The sequence below is a fragment of the Halyomorpha halys genome, unplaced genomic scaffold (genome assembly GCF_000696795.3).
Source record: "Halyomorpha halys isolate HHAL.00 unplaced genomic scaffold, Hhal_1.1 Scaffold261.1, whole genome shotgun sequence".
Lineage (NCBI taxonomy): Eukaryota > Metazoa > Arthropoda > Insecta > Hemiptera > Pentatomidae > Halyomorpha > Halyomorpha halys.
This window is the reverse complement of record NW_027116513.1, coordinates 1,047,135-1,069,204: the sequence shown is the minus strand read 5'-3', so window position 1 is coordinate 1,069,204 and position 22,070 is coordinate 1,047,135. Positions and strand designations below refer to the sequence as shown.

The 22,070-nt window shown below is 31.6% G+C and overlaps 2 protein-coding genes across 2 annotated transcripts in view; both read left to right on the top strand.

The window, feature by feature from the left end:
• The first annotated feature begins 797 nt into the window (after nucleotides 1–797).
• On the top strand, nucleotides 798–10,257 carry LOC106680419 (juvenile hormone esterase). Its single transcript, XM_014420120.3, has 10 exons — nucleotides 798–999; nucleotides 3,841–3,981; nucleotides 5,177–5,318; nucleotides 5,554–5,739; nucleotides 5,857–6,047; nucleotides 7,316–7,463; nucleotides 8,186–8,352; nucleotides 8,525–8,651; nucleotides 9,184–9,313; nucleotides 9,575–10,257. The coding sequence occupies exons 1-10, from the start codon at nucleotides 817–819 to the stop codon at nucleotides 9,807–9,809; spliced, it is 1,650 nt and encodes a 549-aa protein (XP_014275606.1). The 5' UTR covers nucleotides 798–816; the 3' UTR covers nucleotides 9,810–10,257.
• A 1,446-nt stretch (nucleotides 10,258–11,703) lies between these two features.
• LOC106680415 (esterase FE4) overlaps nucleotides 11,704–22,070 on the top strand; it is a gene marked incomplete at its 3' end in the record, with an annotated part of 12,814 nt that continues 2,447 nt past the window's right edge. The window contains exons 1-6 of the mRNA XM_014420116.3: nucleotides 11,704–11,864; nucleotides 15,473–15,660; nucleotides 18,473–18,613; nucleotides 19,508–19,649; nucleotides 20,698–20,883; nucleotides 21,027–21,217. Coding sequence (XP_014275602.3) covers nucleotides 15,478–15,660; nucleotides 18,473–18,613; nucleotides 19,508–19,649; nucleotides 20,698–20,883; nucleotides 21,027–21,217 — 843 coding nt within the window. The remainder of the gene's footprint in view (nucleotides 11,865–15,472; nucleotides 15,661–18,472; nucleotides 18,614–19,507; nucleotides 19,650–20,697; nucleotides 20,884–21,026; nucleotides 21,218–22,070) is intronic.

Genomic DNA, 22,070 nt, shown 5'->3' with positions numbered 1-22,070 from the left:
ATAATAGTTCATCAAGTAATTGTAATGACAATTGCTTGTAATTGGAATTGTATTTCTGCAATCCAATTTTCTGAACGCAGCTGCCTGTTCTCACATGTTTCAACCTAATATAACCCGTAAGAGTTCGGCCTGAAACAGTATTAATTGTTTTCATTAAATTAAATTGTACTATAAAAATTTGTAAAATTGATGATCTCTAAATAAAAATTTCACTTCTAAATAAATTTTATTTTAATTTCTGGAACAAATAAACAATGTTAGGGATTAATCGACCCACGACCACCACCATTGTGTGAACTATATGATAATGGTCTTCATGGCTGTCCTATGACACTAAATATGGCATGATAATCGATAGTACATGTAGCGGCGGTAAAAGTACTGTAACGTAAAATCTAGTTTGCACAATTATATTTTACACCCACGCCAGAAACTGTAGCAGCCACTGCAATCACAGAACTGTATAGTACTTGCCGCTATGACATTTACTGTCATGTCATGTCATACTCGGCATTATGTGATAATTGACATTACATAGTGTATATATTGCGAGAGCAAAGTTTCTGTAATGAAAACTTTTATCCCTGGTTAAAGATATTGAATCAGACAAATATCCCAATATTTTTTTGTGATTTCAACTTCTATTTTGAAATGGCTGATATGACGAAGTATTGCACAAATTGAATTTCGGTTAGATTGTTTAGTCCACAGTAAGAACTTGGGAACAAATATATTTACCATTCATTATGATAAAGATAAAAAGATAAGTGGTAGTATATATGTGATATAGATAAAGATAATTGATATTCGTGGGCGATGCTGACGGTCGTGTTGTGTGTTGTGGCCGTGGGGCACCTTGTCCTGGGGCAGAGCCCTTATGTTACCACGTCCCAGGGCACGATGAGGGGGCAGGTCCTCAAGTCCAGGGATGGCAGGGACTACTTTTCCTTCACTAAGATTCCTTACGCCAAACCACCTGTTGGAGACCTGAGGTTCAAGGTAAGCATGATCTAGTATACTACTGTTTTGGACACCTTTGACGGAATTATATAGATGTTTTTTTCTTTTAATATAAACTTTTTTTAAAAAAAAAAAATTAAAAAGAGAAACTAACCATTGGTAGCACTCTAATGACATTTTACATTAGCTGGTCTCGTGGCCATCTTCTTTTCTGGTGCCTCGGAGGATTGTCAGGAATGGAAGAGGATACAAGGTTAGAAACTAGGGTGTTTGAGTGGTTAGGGAGTTTATAATGGAAGGAGTGATATCTGGTTCGGGCTAGATCGGTTACATAGGGAACATTAAGGTCTTTATGTATGATTTTAAGTGTGGCAAAGTAAGGAGCATTAAGGAATTTACGAAGGATTTTGGATTGTAAGGATTGGATACGAGAGGAATTCGAAGGTTTTGTGGAGCCCAAAGCTCAACTCCATATGTCCAGATTGGGCTTATGACAGTCATGTAGATCAGTCTTTTGTAATGTGTTGGAAGTTTAGACCGTTGGTCTAGTAAATGCTGTAATAGTCGAAATCGACGTGCAGTTTCCTGTCTTTTCAGTCTTGTGTGAGGATTCTAGGTTAATCGTTTGTCCAAATGTAGTCCAAGGTAGCGGGTCTGTTCGACAGGGATAATTAATATAACCTAAATCCGTTAGTAATGAAATGAAAAAGTTATCTTTATTCTTATATACTTGGTCCCCAAAGAATAACTAAAGAATGCGAACGATTTGAGCATCATTTGTTCGAGTACATTATGTCAAGTTAAACATAACAATAACAGTTATATAAATAAAATAAAAACAAACATTTTTATGTAAATTATTACTTGTAAGTAAAGGAAAGATTGATGATCGAGGAGATGGACACATAATTAATGTTAAAATTAAGCTAAAGAGGAAGCTTTATGGATTAAAATGGGTAAGGAAATCAAAAATGAGGTAACTCAAACGGTAAAAGATTTTTCAGAGGAAGCAGTTTAATGGGACAGGACGTACAAATTAGTAGGTTGGAATCTGGTATTTACCAGGTGGATGGATAAACGCAGGGAGAGATCAATTACGTAGGAAGTCTTTTTGGTTCTTAAGGATCCGAATAAGAACGTACCAAGAAGGTATTGACTTTTCTCGGAATAACAGAAAGAGAATGTTGAGAGAGAATAATATTATCTAAGAATATGGAAGACAAATCTTGTAAAGTCGTGCATAAGTCTAGTAAAATCTTGCATGGTAGAATTATAGAATTTATTTTTCAATTTCCACTAAATTTGTTTATAATGAAATTATATTCAAAATGGGGTAGAATGAGGAGAAATAACAAAAAGATGGCGAGACTTCAGTGAAATCACTCATTATCGCTCTGTTGTGATTTCTTTGAAAATATTTTAGAGCGTATTTAATTCAATGTTTTATTTAACGTTTAACTTTTCCTTCATCTTGCCTATTGAAAATCATAGTGACTACAATAAATCTGTTCTCGAGTCAAGATTATCAAACGACATTATATCAGCTCCTGTTTTACATGTACGATTGGTGAAAGTTTATAACAACATCTTGGATGTAGAATGCGAAAAAACTTCATAAAATGGGACAAAATTAACGTTATCCGATTATATTAATGGGTTGATGCAAGAGTCAGAAGGTTGTGGGTTCGATTATCTATTTACTAGGTCATACATTATTTATTTCGAGACAGTCCCGAGAAATGAATCTTACCATTCCCAGTCTGGGGCTGAACAGGTCCTCAATGCAAGACTTTTTTTTTTTAATAATTTATTTATTGTTATTTACAACTATTTACATATATACACATCAATTAAATTTGCTGTAAGTGATATTATGACATGATACAAACCTGTGAAGAATCTACCCATTGATAGAACTCCAAAAATATTTCTAAAGGAGAAGATCTCGAGGCCATCTTCTTTTCAGACGCCTAGGAGGATTATTAGATAGTGAAGGAGAAGCCAGGTTAGAAACGAGTTGGTTTCGGTGGTTGGGAAGTTTATCATGGAAGGATTGGTATCTGGTTCTGGCCAAATCGGCAACATAGGGGACATTGAAGTCCTGATGGATGATTTGATTTGTGACAAAGTAAGGAGCATTAAGGATTTTGGACTGTAAGGATTGTATTAGAGAGTAATTCGAAGGTTTAGTGGAGCCCCTAGCTCAACTCAGCATGTCCAGATAGGCCTTATAATAGTCATGTAGATCAGTCTTTTGTAATGGATTGGAAGTTTCAACCGCTTGTCTAATAAATGTTCTAATAGTCGGAATCTAAAGCAAGACTTAAATAAAAAATTTTTGTTTGTTTTAGCATTGGAGCATCGAGCATCAGTTATGATCGACCACCTAAACGTGTTTAGTAAATAAACTAATAATTAAAAGAAAAAATAAACAATAAAGTTGTAATTTGGTTTAGTTTATAGTTTTGTAAAAGTTTGAAACGTTTTCTCCATACGATGAATTTCGGTGATCATTGAATATATCCTCATGGAAAAGACATCAAATTATTTATAGTCATTTGAAGGCCTCTCTAAAATGTTTTAGCTAGGAAATTTAACGAAACGATTTTTTTAAATGTAAAATGCTCCTTTTTAACTTAATCTGAATGGTGGAAGATATAAAGATTCCAATGAACCAATTCTCAATCCTTAGCGAAGGCTCTTTTGCGCCAAAAGTGAAAATAGGTTAATTTCCTCAAAGGTAAGATGGAGAAGTGTTAGAAACAATTTAGAGGGAACTCTTCCTTTTTTATTATCACTTTTATATATATCATAGAATATTAAGCTTTAACATTTTTCTTCCTTTATTTTACATTCAATCAATAAAACTTTCTTTTTTAGATTTCTGAGAAAGCAGATAAATGGCATGGAACATTGGACGCGACCAAACCGATCCCCTCCTGTTACCAGACAGGTATGTTCCCAGGACAAGGGATCTCCGGGCAAGAGGACTGCCTCTATCTGAATGTTTTCTCACCCAACGTAAGTCCTGCTTGTTTATTTGTAGGAGTTCGTTAACTTACTTGAAATTAATTAATACCTGATTAACATTTTGAGTAATTTTATTAAGGACATCACACCTCATCTCTATTCTGAATATATGATTCATTTTTCTGATGGTTCAATTACATAAATTTTTGTGAGGATTTGTTGTTAGGAGTATTTTATTGATTGTCTTTCCTGATGTTTATCGGGAGGGGGGGGGGGTCATATCTTGCATAGTGGTGCGTAGGCTGGTATAAATATAAATAATGAATTTTAAAAAATATTTCCGATTTTTTATAAATCTAGTAGATATAATTGATAGGTAGCAGTTTTGTTCCATTTTTAAATATAAAATTATATATATATTTTACTCTAACGCCAGTTTTGTTCCATATTAAGCGAGGCAATGAGATATTTTTTTTTTTTACTCTAACGTAAATGATGCGTTCACAAAGTTTCAAGACTGGTTTTATAACCAAAAGTGTATTGAACATTTTAGTACAGCGAACTTAAAATCTTCAATATATGACCCTAGGCATCAACACTCCGCTTCCAGCATTTTTCCATTGTTCGTATGTCCTCTGGAACTCTTAGCGCGGAAGGCTTTTAACAGACCTCATCGAGGCTACCCGCCTTTGAGTCGAGTAGCTTCCCTTTCAGGTCTTTCTGATTTGCAGAAACAAAAATAAGCCGCTAGGTGCTAGGCCGAGGTGGTAGTGTGGCTAGCTACATTTGAACCATGCAAGGTCATGATTTAGACTCCAATCGTTTTGATTTCTTGACGGGCTCGGTAGATTTGCTCCAACCTTAGATTAGCTCTCTAACAGAAAACTGACCTGTGGCAGTCAGTGCGGCACGAACAAGTCGTCCAAGTTTTGGCGAATGTTAAGGTGGAAAAACTTCCTCAGCCACTTTACAACCCTTACCTAGCACCCAGGGACTTCCTTTTATTTAACTGAATTTAAAAAAAATTGCAATTCAATGCAATTCCAGTGGCAGCATCGACAAGTCCTTTAATATCCTGCACCATGAGTTCCAGGGAGCCTATGAACAATGGAATGATACCCGAGGGTCATGTATTTTGTACAACAGTGTTTGATCAATTTCAGGTCCTGAGGCCAGTAATGAAACTATCTGAAAGCACCATGTATATCATTGCAGAGTTTAAAAATAGGCATTTATTTTTTTCTAGATAACTGGAAGATTGCCAGTCATCTTTAGCATACATGGTGGTGGCTTCGTTGCAGGTTCTGCTGGTGATTTTGGCTCTGCTAAGTTTTATATGGACGAAGACGTGGTCTTTGTCGGTCCTAATTATCGCCTTGGATCTGTAGGTATAATACATCTACGTTAAAAAAACATTTTACCTTATCAGAAAATTAGTTTTAAAAAATAAAGATTTTAATGACGGTGTGAAGATAGTTGTCCATAGATATATAATAGGAGAAGATGTTTAGGGGGTGCGGTCAGCAGAAAAATAAACAAATGAATTATTTATTTGTGTTTTTTTCTGCTGACCGCACCGCCCGACCATCTTCTCCTATAATAAAGATTTTTTTTTTTTCAAAGGGTTTCTTAGTTTGGAAGACAGCGTGATACCTGGAAACATGGGTCTTAAGGACCAAGCATTGGCCTTAGAATGGGTTCAAAAGGAAATTAGTGCATTTGGAGGGGACCCGAATTGGATAACTGTCATTGGCGAGAGTGCTGGTGGGGCATCTTCTGACCTTATTTGTTCGGCTCCAAGAACAAATGGTGAGAATTCATATTTTACTTCTATCATTTTGAGTAATTTAATGATCAACCGCAAATATTTTGTAATATTTAGTCTGCTTTCTCATTTCCACTTTGACTTCAATATTGTTTTTTCAGGTATCATCAAAGCTTGTGTGTCACAAAGTGGAGTTGGCTTGTCACCTTGGGTTTTCATGAAGCCGGGAGTTCCCCGAAAAATGGCATTGAACATGGCAAAAGCATTAGGCTGTAACGAAACAGGAGACCTACTTAAATGTCTTCAGAGTAAACCCATAGAGCAAGTTGGCAACATGTCTTTGATGGTGGATGTGAGTGAACAAAAATATCATGTTTAAAAGGGTTACAGAATGTTTATTTTTTTTTTAATTTATTTTAATGGCTAACTAAGCCATTTTTTATTTTTGTTGAATTTGACTATACTAGGGACAGTATTGTCAAATCACTTTTACTTCACATGAATGTGTACAATGCTCTTAACAAATTAATAAAATTCCTGGAAGCTTCATAAGCTTCTTATTTAACACTAGTATAATATTTTACAACATGCATTACTTTAAGAACGTTAAAAAAGCTCCCTTTTTCTCAAAAAATGAAGACATTAAAATAAAATTTTATATTTATTTTATTTCTGGCATATTACATCTACTAAATAAAAATTTTTGTCATTAATAAAATTATGTAAGTTGAGTATAAATTTAACTTGGCATTATAGTTAGTTTTAATAAGATGAAAAATGTCCAAAAGTTAATAGGAAGAACTAGATAATGGGGAAATAACCCATAAACGTTATTGGAATGTCCTAAGAATAATTAATTAATAAAAAGGGTGTGGTTTGAATAAAAACTTGAACCATACTCTTTGGATCATAGGTTGTAAGATTACAACTTATAATTTATAACCAAAAAGATGACATTTTATGGTCTTATGGTGATATATCATTAAAATTAATAAAAGAAACTTAATAATCAATTAAAATAGTGAAGGGATTGTGATTTAATGGGTGGGAAGTGAATTTTTAATTGATTTACAGTTTATGGAATATTGAATGTCCATGGTACTTATTTTACATTGAATTTTAAATCACTTTCATTTCTTAGAAATGTATGAGGTCTAAATAGCTTACACAAACATTAACTTTCACTATTCAATCCAGAAATGAATACTAATCTGAAAGAAATATAGACATTTTTGTTTTTTGTTTTTTTTGTTTCACAAATAATTCCCTTAATAACAAAATACAGTTCATAAGATACAATATAGCATCAAAACTTGTTGGTTCCATCTTAAAAAAATAATATGTATTTTCGGATGTACCTTATAACACTATAAGTTAATTATAAGTTTTATACATAAAGCTTAAGGTTGAATTATCCTGAAGATAAATTTTTAAATAAATGTTGGCAACCTTAGTTGACCACAAATTAATATGAGTAGAAGATGGTCGGGGGTGCAGTCAACAATTTTTTTTTCTAATCACACCGCAACTATGAAATACTAAATAGCTGTCAATGAAAAAATGTGTGAACATTGATAAGTTAAATTATTAGTTTTTTCAAGTATGATTTTGATATTTCAGGATAACAACAATTCAAACCTTGCAACTCCAGTTCTGGAACCTGAGAATGCCCCTGGAGCGATCCTGACACAATGGCCTACAGGTACAAACCATAGCTACCCCTGGATTATTGGAGTTTGTCAGGATGAAGGATTGCTCATGACCGTAGGTGAGTTAAAGATATAGAATTTCCATATGTTACCACTTGAATATAACTGATATTCTAAGCACCATGATGAATGTTAATCCGTCTAGATAAGAAACACACTTAGATCAAGATAAATGGCAAGACTCAGTATTTCCAAGCTTGTGTAATTTTTTCTTCATTTTTTGATTTTTAGAACTTCAATCCAGATACAATTATTAAAGAAATACTATAATTAAAAGAAGATTATAAGAATCAGTGAAACAGAATGTCATAAAATTCATTTTAAAGTATTTAGTCATCTTCCACTTATTTTATGCCATGCCCATCTAAAACCAGAGATATCATTAATCCAGTGTGAACTCATACTGTAAGATATGAAGGCCTCCACATTAGTGAATTAATTTTCTTAAAAACTTTGGATAATTAACAGAAATATCCAACATACTAGGTAAAACCATTTTAATACCTGATATTTAAAAAGTAACATTTAAAAAAATAGATAAACATTTACAAGAGGTACATTTCTTGTTTTTTATTATCTAACACCAAAAAGAGATTACTTCCAGGTGTATAATTTGCCTTTTTTATGTTAGGACCTCAATGCAAAGAATTTATAGAAATAAGTCAAATTCTCACTAGTATACCTGAAGTGTATGCATATTGTTTAGTGTCATCATACACAAAAGTTTAATTATTTTATTTGTTTGATATAATGATATACTTTACTATTATTATTATTTCAGCATATGAACTCCACATGACAACTCAGGAAGAAACAGAAAAATTTATAAATGGCTTTAACCAAACTCTTATCTCAGCTTACCATTTAGAAAACAGAACTGATGACATCCAAAAATTACGGGAGAGGTATTTTAAAAATGGCGTTGAACCTATTATAGCTATTCGAAACGTTAGTATATTTTAGTTTTTGCTGCCTAATTATTAATTTATTTACATATATTATTTTAAAATCTATTATTATATCTTTTGAGTAGAGTGTTATCTAAATTTAAAGTGATCTATTTTATTAACATGAGCATTATTTTGTATAAATATTATACTCTGGTCTTATGATATTTCAGTATTTTTCGGAAGCCCTCTTTGTGTACCCATCTTTGAAGAGTATAAGTAAACATCCTGGACCAACTTATTTCTATAAGTTCAACTATACCAGAAGTCCAGGGTCCCCTTTCAAGATCAAAGTTTCAGGTAAATGAGAGATGATAAATGAGTGAATGAATTAATGAGTAAATATGACAATTGTCCCATTCAATGAAATACATCAGTTCAGAACTTGTAATACTTTGTGGTTTATTTAGCAGTTTAATTTCTAATGTCCAATAAATTATGGATGTGAACACATGCACTCTATTCCATGTCTTTTTTGAAGGGATCAATATGAAGGAATTTTTTTTATTTATTTGTACGTTTCTTACTACACTCATTTTATCTTTATACATATTTATTATTATAATGATTATTGAATATTGATTGAACATTATTTTTATATTATTTGGAAGGCATTGCAACTATTTTGTTCCATATCTCATATTATTTATAAGCATGGAAATAATGTAAGTCTACATGGAATGAATTTAAGTCTATAAGCTTTCTTTTTTTTTTTTCTTAGTAATTTTATTTTTATTTTCTTACTAAGGTAATATTAAAATATAATGAAAATAGTAAAGAAAACTAAATATTTTTCTTCTAAAAAATATCCTAGACTCACCTAATGTTACAGGAGTTCCACATGCTGCGGAACTGCCATATTTCTACGAGGCAACTTCTAATGATCCAGACTGGCCTAACCAGGAAGATATTGCTTTATCAAAGCAGTTAGTCAAGATGTGGGTGAACTTTGCCAGGGATCAGTGAGTAGTTTGTTCTAATAAAGGTTTTTATATTGATTACCTTTTATTATATATGATATTCTATTATTTAAAATAGGATGTTTGTTAAAATTACTCAATTTGAAAGAAAAGTGAGTTCATTATCTATATTTCAAGAAATGTTGGCACAGTTTCATAAAATTGTTCTTTGAGAAACATAATTCTTGATAATGTAAAAATTTATTCAATAATTTTACAGTCTGCTGTAAATAAATTTTATATAGATATTATCTTATTTTTCAGTACACCAAGCAGCGAAGGAATGATACAATGGCCCCAATTTCAAGGAAAGTACTATTTGGATATTCAAGATTCGGGAGTAAAGATTAGCAACTGGGCTGAATATCAGGAGACGCTTGATTTCTGGAAATCATATATTCCAGATCAGACTTCGACATCGTCAACAAGTCAGTCATCGTTGTTCTTTATTACAACTTTATGCCTCTTTTCCATTTACAAAACCATATTAAGACAGTGAACCTTAAAGTTGTTAAGGAATAGAAAAAAAAACTAACAAGAGCCACAAGAGATGAACTCAATGTTTGGTAACAATTGAATTGTTACTAAGATACCTGTGTTATTTATTAAATTTTATTTGAATATTATCAATAAAACACACACATATACTATACATAAATAGTTATACAATTCATAAATAATGCTTATTTTTATCACTTTCTGTCTAAAACTACTTGTAAATGATTTAAAATATATTTATAAGACATTTTAAAAAAAATTATAGAGTTGAATTTATAATAAACATAATATAAGTGTATAATCCTTATACGTAACGAATATTTACTTGATTTGATTTATTAAATGTTTACTATCTAGTAATTCATATCTACCAAATAATATGCAACTTGACTTACATGGAAAGGACCAATGTTGAACTGTTATAATATAATAAAATATTTATTTGTTTATTTATGTTGTTTCTTTGCTGACCGCATCTCCCCCTCCCCCGATCATCTTCTCCAATCAGTAATCTACGGTCGACTATCTGCATCTCATTTTATGAAATACTGTTTAAAAAGCTATATCTTGAGAACTATTGAACGTAAATAGCTCTTTTCTTTAAAACAATTTTGATCCTTTTTCTCAACTTTATTCTTTTTAAACTTCCAACGTTTCGACCACTTAGGTCATTTTCAAGGATTCCTACAAACAGCTCCTTTTAATTACTTTTATAACAATTTCCTTCACTTACATACTGATTTTTTTTGGTCTTACCTTATTTTGTTTTCATTTTTTCCTTTAAAATTCTTTAAATTCCGGCTAATTGCCTTTGTCCCATCTTTAAATAATGATATGATAATGATCTAGTATTTCTAATTTTTTAGACAAAAACGACTAACAGAAATAAGTAAAAAAAAAAACCTACCGTAAAAATATAAAAAAAAAAAAAATATGAGAAAACTAAAATTACTCTTGATCAATAATTCAAATAAAAATGTAATTACCAGTTCCTCTTCCTCTTCTGGTTTTATTCTGAAGCCTCCTGGCCTATATAGCCACAAAAGAAAAGAATGGGAGCGCCGGGGTATATAGGCCAGGAGGCTTCAGAATTAAACCAGAAGAGGAAGAGGAACTGGTAATTACATTTTTATTTGAGTTATTGATCAAGAGTAATTTTAGTTTTCTCATATATTTATTTTTTTTATATTTTTACGGTAGGTTTTTTTTTTTACATATTTCTGTTAGTCGTTTTTGTCTTAAAAATTAGAAATACTAGATCATTATCGTATCATTATTTAAAGATGGGACAAAGGCAATTAGCCGGCATTTAAAGAATTTTAAAGGAAAAAATTAAAACAAAATAAGGTAAGACCAAAAAAAATCAGTATGTAAGTGAAGGAAATTGTTATAAAAGTAATTAAAAGGAGCTGTTTGTAGGAATCCTTGAAAATGACCTAAGTGGTCGAAACGTTGGAAGTTTAAAAAGAATAAAGTTGAGAAAAAGGATCAAAATTGTTTTAAAGAAACTAAACCACTCTCAAACAAGTATATTAATAAAATATAAATCTAAATAGCTCTATTAGGGCTTACAGTTTAGCTAATTTACTCTCCTTTCAATGATGTTCTCTTAGATTTCTATTTGTTGTTAGTTTTAAAGATATAGAGCTCTGAATGAAAAATTGATTATTTTTAACGTTTTGAAAAAGCCGGCATTTTTTATTCCCCCTAAATATACTTGGCAGACTCGTCAATTTTGATTAGTAATTATACATAGTTTTCATTAAAGTAATCAAAAATTGGGGTGAAATAACTGACTTTATTTCTCCTCTTGGGCTCATGTACTACCTAGACTCAATTATTAGGGAGGGAGAAGGAAAATCCCATCACTGACGCCCATGGTGGGAAATAAAGATATAGCATCAGTATATCATGTTCTTAGTCTGGGCTTCACCTGAGTACCGAATCCAGAGGAACCAATAACTAGACCCAGTATCCCATATTGCTAGAAAGGAAAAGCAACAGGAATTACTACAAGAAAATATGTAACATTAGAAGAGGACTGGAATACTACAAGGTAACTCAAGGTTATCAATTATTATTCAACATCCTGTTTTTGAAGCATATCGTAATGTAACGACAGAAATTTTCTGCCAAAATAGTCTAATAAAAATACCTTCAAATTTTTCTATATCTTGAAGTAGGTGCAAATTAAATTTCGTAAAAACAACAAAAAATCATTTTGTGAGTTAATTTTGATAAATGTCAGACTGTTGCGAAATAATCATTATGAACTTATGGTGCGTGTAAGTGCTTCAAATTGAGCCTGAATATAATTCTGGAAACTGCGTAGTTAGTATTGTAGTAGTTTCTTACTTTTATTGTTACCACTGTACCATCTGTAAGGTTACCTAGCTGTAAAGGTGCATTGTTTACCTTTTTTACAGGAAAATACAGCCTTTCTTTATGAGTGTACATTTTCATTTATGTTTCAGTTACCAGTTAACAAATATTTTATATTGATACAAATATAAAATATTGAGCACTAAATGAAAAACGAGGGAAATGTTTATTTTATTTTTATTTTTTGTAATAGTTCAATGCCTACCTTTCAAGGACGTTTACCGTTCCTGTTGTTAGGACAGGAAAAAAGAATGAAACATTTTCTAATAATAAATGCGCGTTAGTTTTTGAAAAATACGGTATTATCAAAAAAACTTTTTTTTTTGTTTTGTTTTTTTAAAGGCAGACAAAACTAAAGTTGAAAAATTTAATGGGTTTTACCTCTGGGCATAAACTCAATAAAAAATAACTATTCCAAATCCATTGTAAATGAGTTCATAAGTAAAAACCTAAATGTACTAGCTCTCTACACCTCAGGCAGGTAAAAATAGGATTATTTTAAAAACTAAGATGAAATATATTTCCATATACATTCTTGTCATTTGCCAAAATAGGTGCAGTTTAATCCTTAACATTTTAAAAATTTACACAGTTAAGCTGCTGATAATATTTAAAGAATAATTTAACCTAAAAATTCCAACAAAAAAAAATTAAATAAACTGCCACATTAGGCCTGGAGAGTTGTAAGCTTTATATCATCGCCTTTTGTAAACAGGTTTGCACTAGAATTCACTGAAAGTAATTAGTTTACAAGTGAATTACAGATTGTTTCTTGGGGAAGATGGGGGAAGAAAAATTCATTTTGTAAAATTAAAAACCTTACCTTATTACAATACGTCATGCATTTTTATGTTTCATATTATTCATTTGAATTAATTTGTATCAGCAATTTTGGTGACAGTCATAAAAAAAAAAAAATGTCCTGGCATCACAATTCAAAATGGAATTTTAGTCATAAGTTTTCATTTTAAAATGCTCTAGATTTGTGTTGACAAGACATTATTTTTCAAACATGCTTCAGGTAAAATTCATAAAATTAACAAATTCGTAATTTTTATTTTTTCACATTCGCTACTTAAATGTATTGCCGAAATAAGTTCTTCCAACATGGATAATCCGAGGATTTTATAAAACAAAAAAACTTAATTTGAAACCATATTTACTGGCTATAAATAATATGAGAGTATTACATTCACTTAAGTGTAATATTGCAATAAATAATTCTAACGTTGTTCATTTAGATCATTTTTTTTTTTATTAACTCCTTATTTGAAAAACTTTTATTGGGTTATGCTATCTAGCTTTTGAATATTTCATCACCTCCATTGTTAAAATGATGGGAATTCAGAAGAATGGCAGCACTAATTTGCTTTAATAATACCTATGTATTCATAAAGAAGCGTTGAATTCATATAAGAAATGAAAATGTTTATAATGTTGAAAATGTCTGTTTTTCGTTTTAGACACTAAGAAACAATTTTGGAGCCGTGTCTTTTGGTCTTAAGTTAAAAAATTGTCTTAAATTAAATAATGTAAAAATACTTATGCCGTGGGTTTTTATTAAATCTTCAAGGATTATATTGGTACTTTTATGGGCCCAGATTAATTTTATTAAATTCCACTCTAAACTTTATCCACTTTACTTTGCTTACTTATCCTAAAATGCATTTTCCCTGGCATACCTATTTTTCAAAAATAGGTCATCAGATTTTGCATATTTTTTTTTTAAATAACTATTGAAATTTACAACTGTATTTTACATAATACATTTAGTAAATATGGACTTACTTAAAATGGAGTGTTACAGGCGTGTAGAGCAACTACCAACTGGTAGCACTTTAATGACATTTTACATTAGCTGGTCTCGTGGCCATCTTCTTTTCAGGCACCTCGGAGGATTGTCAGGAATGGAAGAGGATGCAAGGTTAGAAAGTAGGGGGTTTGAGTGATTAGGGAGTTTATAATGGAAGGAGTGATATCTGGTTCGGGCTAGATCAGTTACATAGGGAACATTAAGGTCTTTATGTATAATTTTATTTGTGACAAAGTAAGGAGCATTGAGGATTTTACGAAGGATTTTGGATTGTAAGGATTGAATACGAGAGGAATTCGAAGGTTTAGTGAAACCCAAAGCTCAACTCCATATGTCCAGATTGGCCTTATTTCAGTCATGTAGATCAGTCTTTTGTAATGTGTTGGAAGTTTAGAACGTTTGTTTAGTAAGTGCTGTAATAGTCGAAATCGATGTGCAGTTTCCTGTCTTTTAAGTCTTGTGTGAGGTTTCCAGGTTAATCGTTTGTCCAAATGTAGTCCAAGGTAGCGGATCTGTTCGACAGGGTAAGAGTAACATTATTAACTGAAACTGTAGGGCAGTCGGTAGGTTTGCGACGAAGGGTAAAGGTGATTTGCACAATTTTGAAGAAGAAAAAAAAGTTGGGGATTTGTGTAAAATACCGTAGTCCTTCGTGCGGAATCCTGTCAATTGCTTGACTCGTATCAAAAGGCAAACTTACAATCTAAAGTAAATCGTGATGTATATGCTACCTATTATTTAAATAAAAATCCACCCTGTGTCTCAAAATTATTAAAATATTTAACAAATAGCGACCGATTGTGCTCTGAAAGTGTGGTAAAACATTTTTTAGGAGTGAAACAAAGTTGATATTCGGTTTTAGCACATCAAGAAACTCTTAAATACGAATTTTCGAAAAAAAAAAAAAAAAAAAAAAAAAAAGATATATATATTATATATAGATAGATATATATAAGTTGTATATAAATATAAATAGTTTTCGAATAAAAACTCTCAATCTGTTTCAATATTTGTACTATATTCAAAATATTGAGGCCGACTGTCCTATGATAGTTCATTAAAAGATTTTGAGGAGTGAAAAAAAACACGATATTCGTTTTTACACCTCAAGAAACTCTTACATACGAATATTCGAGAAAATCGGAAAATAAAATTTTTTATCCTAAACTTTTCGCCCTACATCCATTGTTTTCTTTTTAAAAAAGAGAATAACTTAAATACTGTTGGACCAATCTGCACTATCTTTAAACCTTTTCATGGCGAAACATTTTGAAAATAAATTCCAGTAATTCATAAGTTTATTGTGGACAATGATTGATTAGTTGAAGGACACATTGCACAACTGAACCTCATAAGATTGTTTATTTCGAATTTAAAAAGAACTTTGGAGTTGTATATGTTTGTTATTCATTATTATAAAGATAAATGGTACTATATATGTGATAGATACGGAGCTTGCTGTTATTCAGGGACGATGCTGATAGTCCTGTTGTGCGTTTTGGCCGTGGGGAACCTCGCTCTGGGGCAGAGCCCCGTAGTGACCGTGTCCCAGGGCACGATGAGGGGGCAGATTCTCAAGTCTAGAGATGGCAGGGACTTCTTCTCCTTCACTAAGATTCCTTACGCCAAACCACCGGTTGGAGAAAGGAGGTATATGGTAAGTACGATCCAGACTGCTACTATTTCCAACAACTCAGACAGGATTATACATATTTAATTTTTATTAAAATACATTGCGCTTAGGATGTTATACTAGTTCAAAGATATGTTAAATTCAGTGAAAAGAAAAACTATAAATTTTGGTAATAAATCGAAAATAAGAAATATTAAGGACAGCTGTAAACTAGCAAATTACTTTTAATAAAAAATTCTAGAACAAGCGAATTTCCTGAAAATATTAAGAATATTATTCTATTATCTTCCAGACCGCTGGAAGTGATTTAAATATGTTTTTTAACTGTGATTTGTAAACAAAGGTGGTAGCTGGAAAAAGTTCTCTCAAGTAAACTATTAAAATGTTTTGGCTTTCTCCATATTTTGGGTTTCGAGATACACATCGGTACTGTTATCAATACTATTATTCATAATCTGCTCACAACAAACAAACAACATTCTGTTTTGACTTGAGATTTCACTGTTAAAAATTAAATTAAAAAAAAAAATTAATTGCCAATTTATGAACAGGCGTTATTGCTTTTTTAAGTAATAAATATTTCACCTACTCAAGCATTAATTCATTTCTGGACAAAGTTAATATTAATTCATTATAATCCAAAAGCCTCTTTACAACATAGTGATGTGAGGTTCCTGTTTATACAGCCACCTCCATTGCATATTAAATAAAAATTAGTGACATTTTATAAAAAAAAATGTTTTGAAAACTAAAACAAGTTTAAATCTTTAATTTTCGCATATCCTGCACGTCTTTGATGTTTTTAAAAACAATTAAAGGATGGGTAACTGTTAATAAAAGTACTGATAATAACATTAAATTATCGAATTGTTTGATATCGATTCTAAATGGAATCGATACGACTATTGGAAAGAAGGAATATCGAAATGAGCAGTAAATATTTTATTTTCATTTTTTCTTAAAATATCGAAATCTTTTGATATGTATGCTATCGATATGTGGATTGGAAAAACTATACCAAAGGTTAAATATCGACATCATAAGATAATCAGGAATTAACTGTTAATATTTTATTGTAATACTTTCCTTAAAATATTGAAATCGTTTGATGTTTGATAAATCGATATTTTTAATCGATAATATTATTGGAAAATCAATAATAATCGTTAATATTGATACTGATAAAGGATATCATATAGAACTGGAGGTTTTTTGTTTTCAGTAATTAAGTTTGGAAAAACATGGAAGTATAAGTTTTGTACTAGCCGGTTTCTTGATGTTCTCATCTACATTTCATTTTATTGATTGGTAATGTTATTACTAGAGAATAATCACTTCTCGGAATAAAAAATTTAAAAACGTACTGTATGTATAATATATAAATAAGTAATAATACGTATAAAATATCTAAATTTTGCAAAAAAAAAAATCAACTCTATTGTTAAATTTATAATTTAAATACGTCGAAAGCTTATTAGAATAAATGTACACTCTCTAAAAGTAAAACTTAAATTAAGAGTCCAAGTTAAAAGCGTTAACAATGTTTTATAACAATAATAAATACTCAAGATAATTTTTTGCATAATTATTCAAGAGCACTGATTAATACGAGTACTATTCCAAGAATATTCACCACTTGTTTTTTTAACGTTGATTTCGTCTCTTTTCTTCACTTTTTTAGTAACCTTTTGCCTAACCTCATATTTATCTTTTCTAAATTATAAATTAAATAAGGTAAAAAGAATAGAACGGATAAATATTGTTATAATAACGAGTATGTTTATAATATTGAACATTTGATTCAAACATTCAATTTTGAATAATAATTTGAGTTAAGAAGTTCAAAATATTTCATTTTATGCTGTAATAAAAATCGCGCAATTTACCAAAAAAGAGCAAATGTGAAATATTGAACTTCAATATATTATTCTATAGATCGTATATTAGACAAATAATTGGTTTAGAATATGCTACACAACGGAATAAAATGTACAATAGCATGTAAATTTTTCACTAATGGTTTCGTTAGTCGTGTTTCTTTTGAATTACTAGTCAAATTTACTTTTCTTTTCTTTTTTTTTCTTATTATTCCTAATATATTTCTTTTAAATTTGGCGAAAAAGTTAATAATAATTTATTTTTATGAACAGTAGCAGAGTTTTAAATTCATTAAATATTTTTAAATTATCACTTTGGCCTATTTTTGTTTATACATTGTGATAAATGTCAAAATGTTTACGCTACAATTCTAGATAAAATCATTCAAAACCATTAAAAAAGAAAAAAAAGTAGTTGGATAAGATAAGTAGTTTCTGAACTCATATAAAAAAAAAAAAAAGGTACTTTTTAGTTTCTCATAATGTTTCAGAAATAATAAAATTCAGTCATATATATGAACATAGGTTTCAAGATTTTTTTAAATGAAATGACCCTAACTTTAACTTAGGAATATTATTTTTTTCTGTTGGCGCAATAGGCCGTGGAAGTCCTTGGGATGAGTACAGAGTAGGGCCATTAGTCCAGTGCCCGGTCTGTGAGTTGCCTCCAATAGGCTGACGGGCCTCAAAACCCATGAGGTGGGCGAAGCGCATCTTCCGTTATGAATGGGTGGTCACCCATCCAAGTGCTGACCACACTAGACGTTGCTTCGTTATTTACTGCGAACGCCATATCCCTCATGGCTTTCCTAGCCCTTAATTAACCTTATTATATATAATAAAATATATAGTCTAATTCATATTGTGTTATTTTGATTCCCTTAGAAATGGGGTATTTAATTTTATGTCCAATATATTTTGAATTTATATAAAATCTATAGCATTGCTAAATTTGTTAGATTTCTGAAAAAGGAGATAAGTGGACTGGTACACTGGATGCAACCCAACCCATCCCCTCTTGTTACCAGAGTGCTGTACTTCCGGGGCAGGTAAATTTAGGGCAAGAAGACTGTCTCTATCTCAACATTTTCTCACCCAATGTAAGATTAGCATAATATTATTATTATTATTACATTATTATTAGCTATTATTATTTATTTACATTATATTTAATTTTATTTTTTATAATTTATTAACTTTTTTATGTTAATATGTATATATATAGTATACAGTCTTAAAACTACCAACCATTTGAAGTGAAAAAACCATTAGGTTGAGACTCCACTGATACTTAAAATATAAAAACTGCTGAGTACAGTCGAAGTGGGTTTCTTTACCCCTTTAGAGGCTGCTTCACTGCCCCATTGATGTCAAATGTTTCATTTCGCAGAATGGCCCATCAGTTTTTTTTTTCGGCCAAGACTCCCAATGGAGTCCTATACTGCCTAACCATGGTTGAGGGTCAAAGTTTTTTATTATGTGAGACCGCCACTCAGTGAAAAAAGTCAGGCTGGATTCGAACCGGCACCGCCAATAGATATCAAATTGGTAAGACTGTCTTAACTGACACTGAGCTACGGGCGATGGCCGATCAGTTATAATGAAAGGTACAAAATGTCAGAGATAGAAAGAGAAGAAAGTGCATAAACAAATATTTTCCATTCTTACATTGTTTTAATGGTTCTTCTCTTCTTTGGAGTCAGTTTTAAATTGGACCTTCAATTAAATCTTATGGGATTTTAATGATATTTAGAAAGTGGTACAACCTACCGAACAAATTTACACTAATTTTGGTTAAAAAAAAAAATTGAAAAAAAAAGAGAGTAAACCTCGAGGCTTTTCTTTCATTAATAATTTTAAGAAAATTTCTACATACATTTTAGATTTTTCTGCATAGTAAAAAGTAAAAAGCTTTAGATTATATTAAAAAGTCCAAAATCCTTTTTCGTTTTCAATGTATTAGAGTTAAATAAATGACATTTGTATATTTCCAGTTGACTGAAAGATATCCGGTCATCTTCGACATACATGGAGGTGCCTTCGTCGGTGGTTCTGCTGGTGTTTTCGGCTCTGCAAGGTTTTTTATGGATGAGGATGTTGTCTTCGTTGGTCCTAACTATCGTCTTGGACCATTAGGTATGATATAAGTAACTCACCAAAAAAAGGAATGGAATCCCGAAAAGAAAATCTCCTATTTTTTTTTTTCAGAAATACATAAATTCCAATTATCTTCTAAAATATATAAGTTATCAAACTATTCTAACCGCAATCGGAAGGTCGAGATTCATTCCATGGATTTAAAAACAAATAAATTTTAACTCAGCCAGACCGGATTCGAACTGGAGTTGCCTCTTACTCAAGGTGACGCATTAACAATTCCGTTTCGAAAGTTTAAAGTGTTGTCTGTTTTTTTAACGAGCACCATTTTGAGTGAACCATTTTTGAAGACAGTCAGTTTACGTATAACCATACCATACCCTCCGTTTACCCTCAAGAAATAGTGGAACCTCATCTTTTACCCTTCTTAACTCAATTATAAGGGGTAACCAAATCGTTTTGTCGGGTGGCGTCATTCCTCTTTCCTCAAACCGCAAAAATTGAAACACAGTTTGCTAGTAAATTTAGAGCAATGTTTCGAGATTAAAATGGCTGTTTTGTCGACATAATGTCTGCTGGGACAAAATAATTCGCTGAAATACTGAAAACTCGGAGGGACCATGCTTTTACACCCTTCCTTACTATTCGTTTTCCCTGAAGGAATATCAAGGAAGGGCAATATCAAGCATTCTCCACGATAGCGCTCCTTCTAACTTTCCTCTCCTACGAAACCTTTAATGGAACATTATCACACACCCTACCGATAGTCTATAGGGAATACCAACTGTACCCTATGTTAAGTTTGGCCGAAAAGCAATTTAACTCCGATGACAAGGTGAAAAGTGAAGTTCGACGCTTGTCAAGGATTCGGCGGAGCACTATCAGAACATGTAAAAATAAAAACTATTGTGTCTTCAGAAATGCATTGAAACATATGAATTATGTAGAAAAATAGACAAATTTCAGACGTTTGGAAATAAATATTGTTGAATATTAACTTAATTTTTTTTTAAAAAGGAGGCCTTACTTTCGGGATTACCTATAGACAGTATATTCTCGTTTTTTATTTAATGCTCTTTTTTCAAAGGATTTCTTAGTTTGGAAGACAACGTGGTAACTGGAAATATGGGTCTTAAGGACCAAGCATTGGCGCTGGAATGGGTTCAACAGGAAATCAGTAAATTCGGAGGTGACCCGAATCTGATAACGGTTATCGGCGGAAGTGCTGGTGCAGCATCAGCTGACATCATTTGCTCAGCTCCAAGAACGAATGGTGAGAATTTCCTGTTTCATAAATTTATAGTTCTCATTTAAATATATACTTATGTCGTTTCGAGTAATTAAACCTGCCTACACTAATATATTGTATCATTTAGTGTGCTTTATCATTTCTATTTTTCAATGTGGTTGTTGCAGGTATCATCAAAGCCTGTGTGTCGCAAAGCGGAGTTGGCTTGTCTCCTTGGGTTTTCATGAAGCCAGGAGTTCCAAGACGAATGGCCTTAAACTTGGCTAGAGCATTAGGTTGTAATGAAACAGGAGATGTACTGAAATGTCTTCGGAGTAAACCGATTGAGCAAGTTGGTGATACGTCTTTAATGGCAGATGTGAGTGAACAAAAAGAACATGCTTGGAAGGATTACAGATATTTATTTATTTTTACTTTAAATCCTTACCCTAGGATTTAATTTTCAATAGCGCGTGCCATAAGCTATGGGTTGATGGCAAACCTGAGTAATTTTTGTAAAATTTGACAGTATTGACTATATATGACAACATTTGCAGTAATATTAAACCAATATTACTATATATAACAATATTTTCAGCAATTGTAAACCAGCATTACAATATTTACAGTAATATTAAACTAATACTAGTTCACGTGAATTAAAATACGAATAATTGATCCAGTGAATCAAAAATTTTTGTTTACTTTCACCCTTTTGTCTTCATCTTCATATATTTAGCTCTGATCTTGTTGAATCCAAGTACCAACAGTGAAGCCACCTGTGATGTTATCAGAAAGACGTTCCTCAGTCCAATGTGGAATCTTAGAATACAGCCAGTTTCATCTACTAACACCAAGAATGGAATCCTCCGATTGACAATAGTTAATGTTGTTTCTAAACCTAAATCTCTTACAACCTTTTCAAGGTCTAAAATAAAAAGCAGGCAAGCCAACTTATTCTTATTGGTATGAAACTCGCTTAACACACTCTCTTTGTATATTCATGGCATTCTTTACATCATCCATGGTCATCTTTACATTGTAATCAAGATTCCTTCCATCTTGATGGCACTCTTTACATCATCCATGGTCATCTTTACCTTGTAACCAAGATTCCTTCCATCTTGATGACAATCTTTACATCATCTATGGCCATCTTTACCTTGTAACTAAGATTCCTTCTATCCTGATGATATTCTTTATCTTCTTAGATATGCCAATATTGTTAAGTT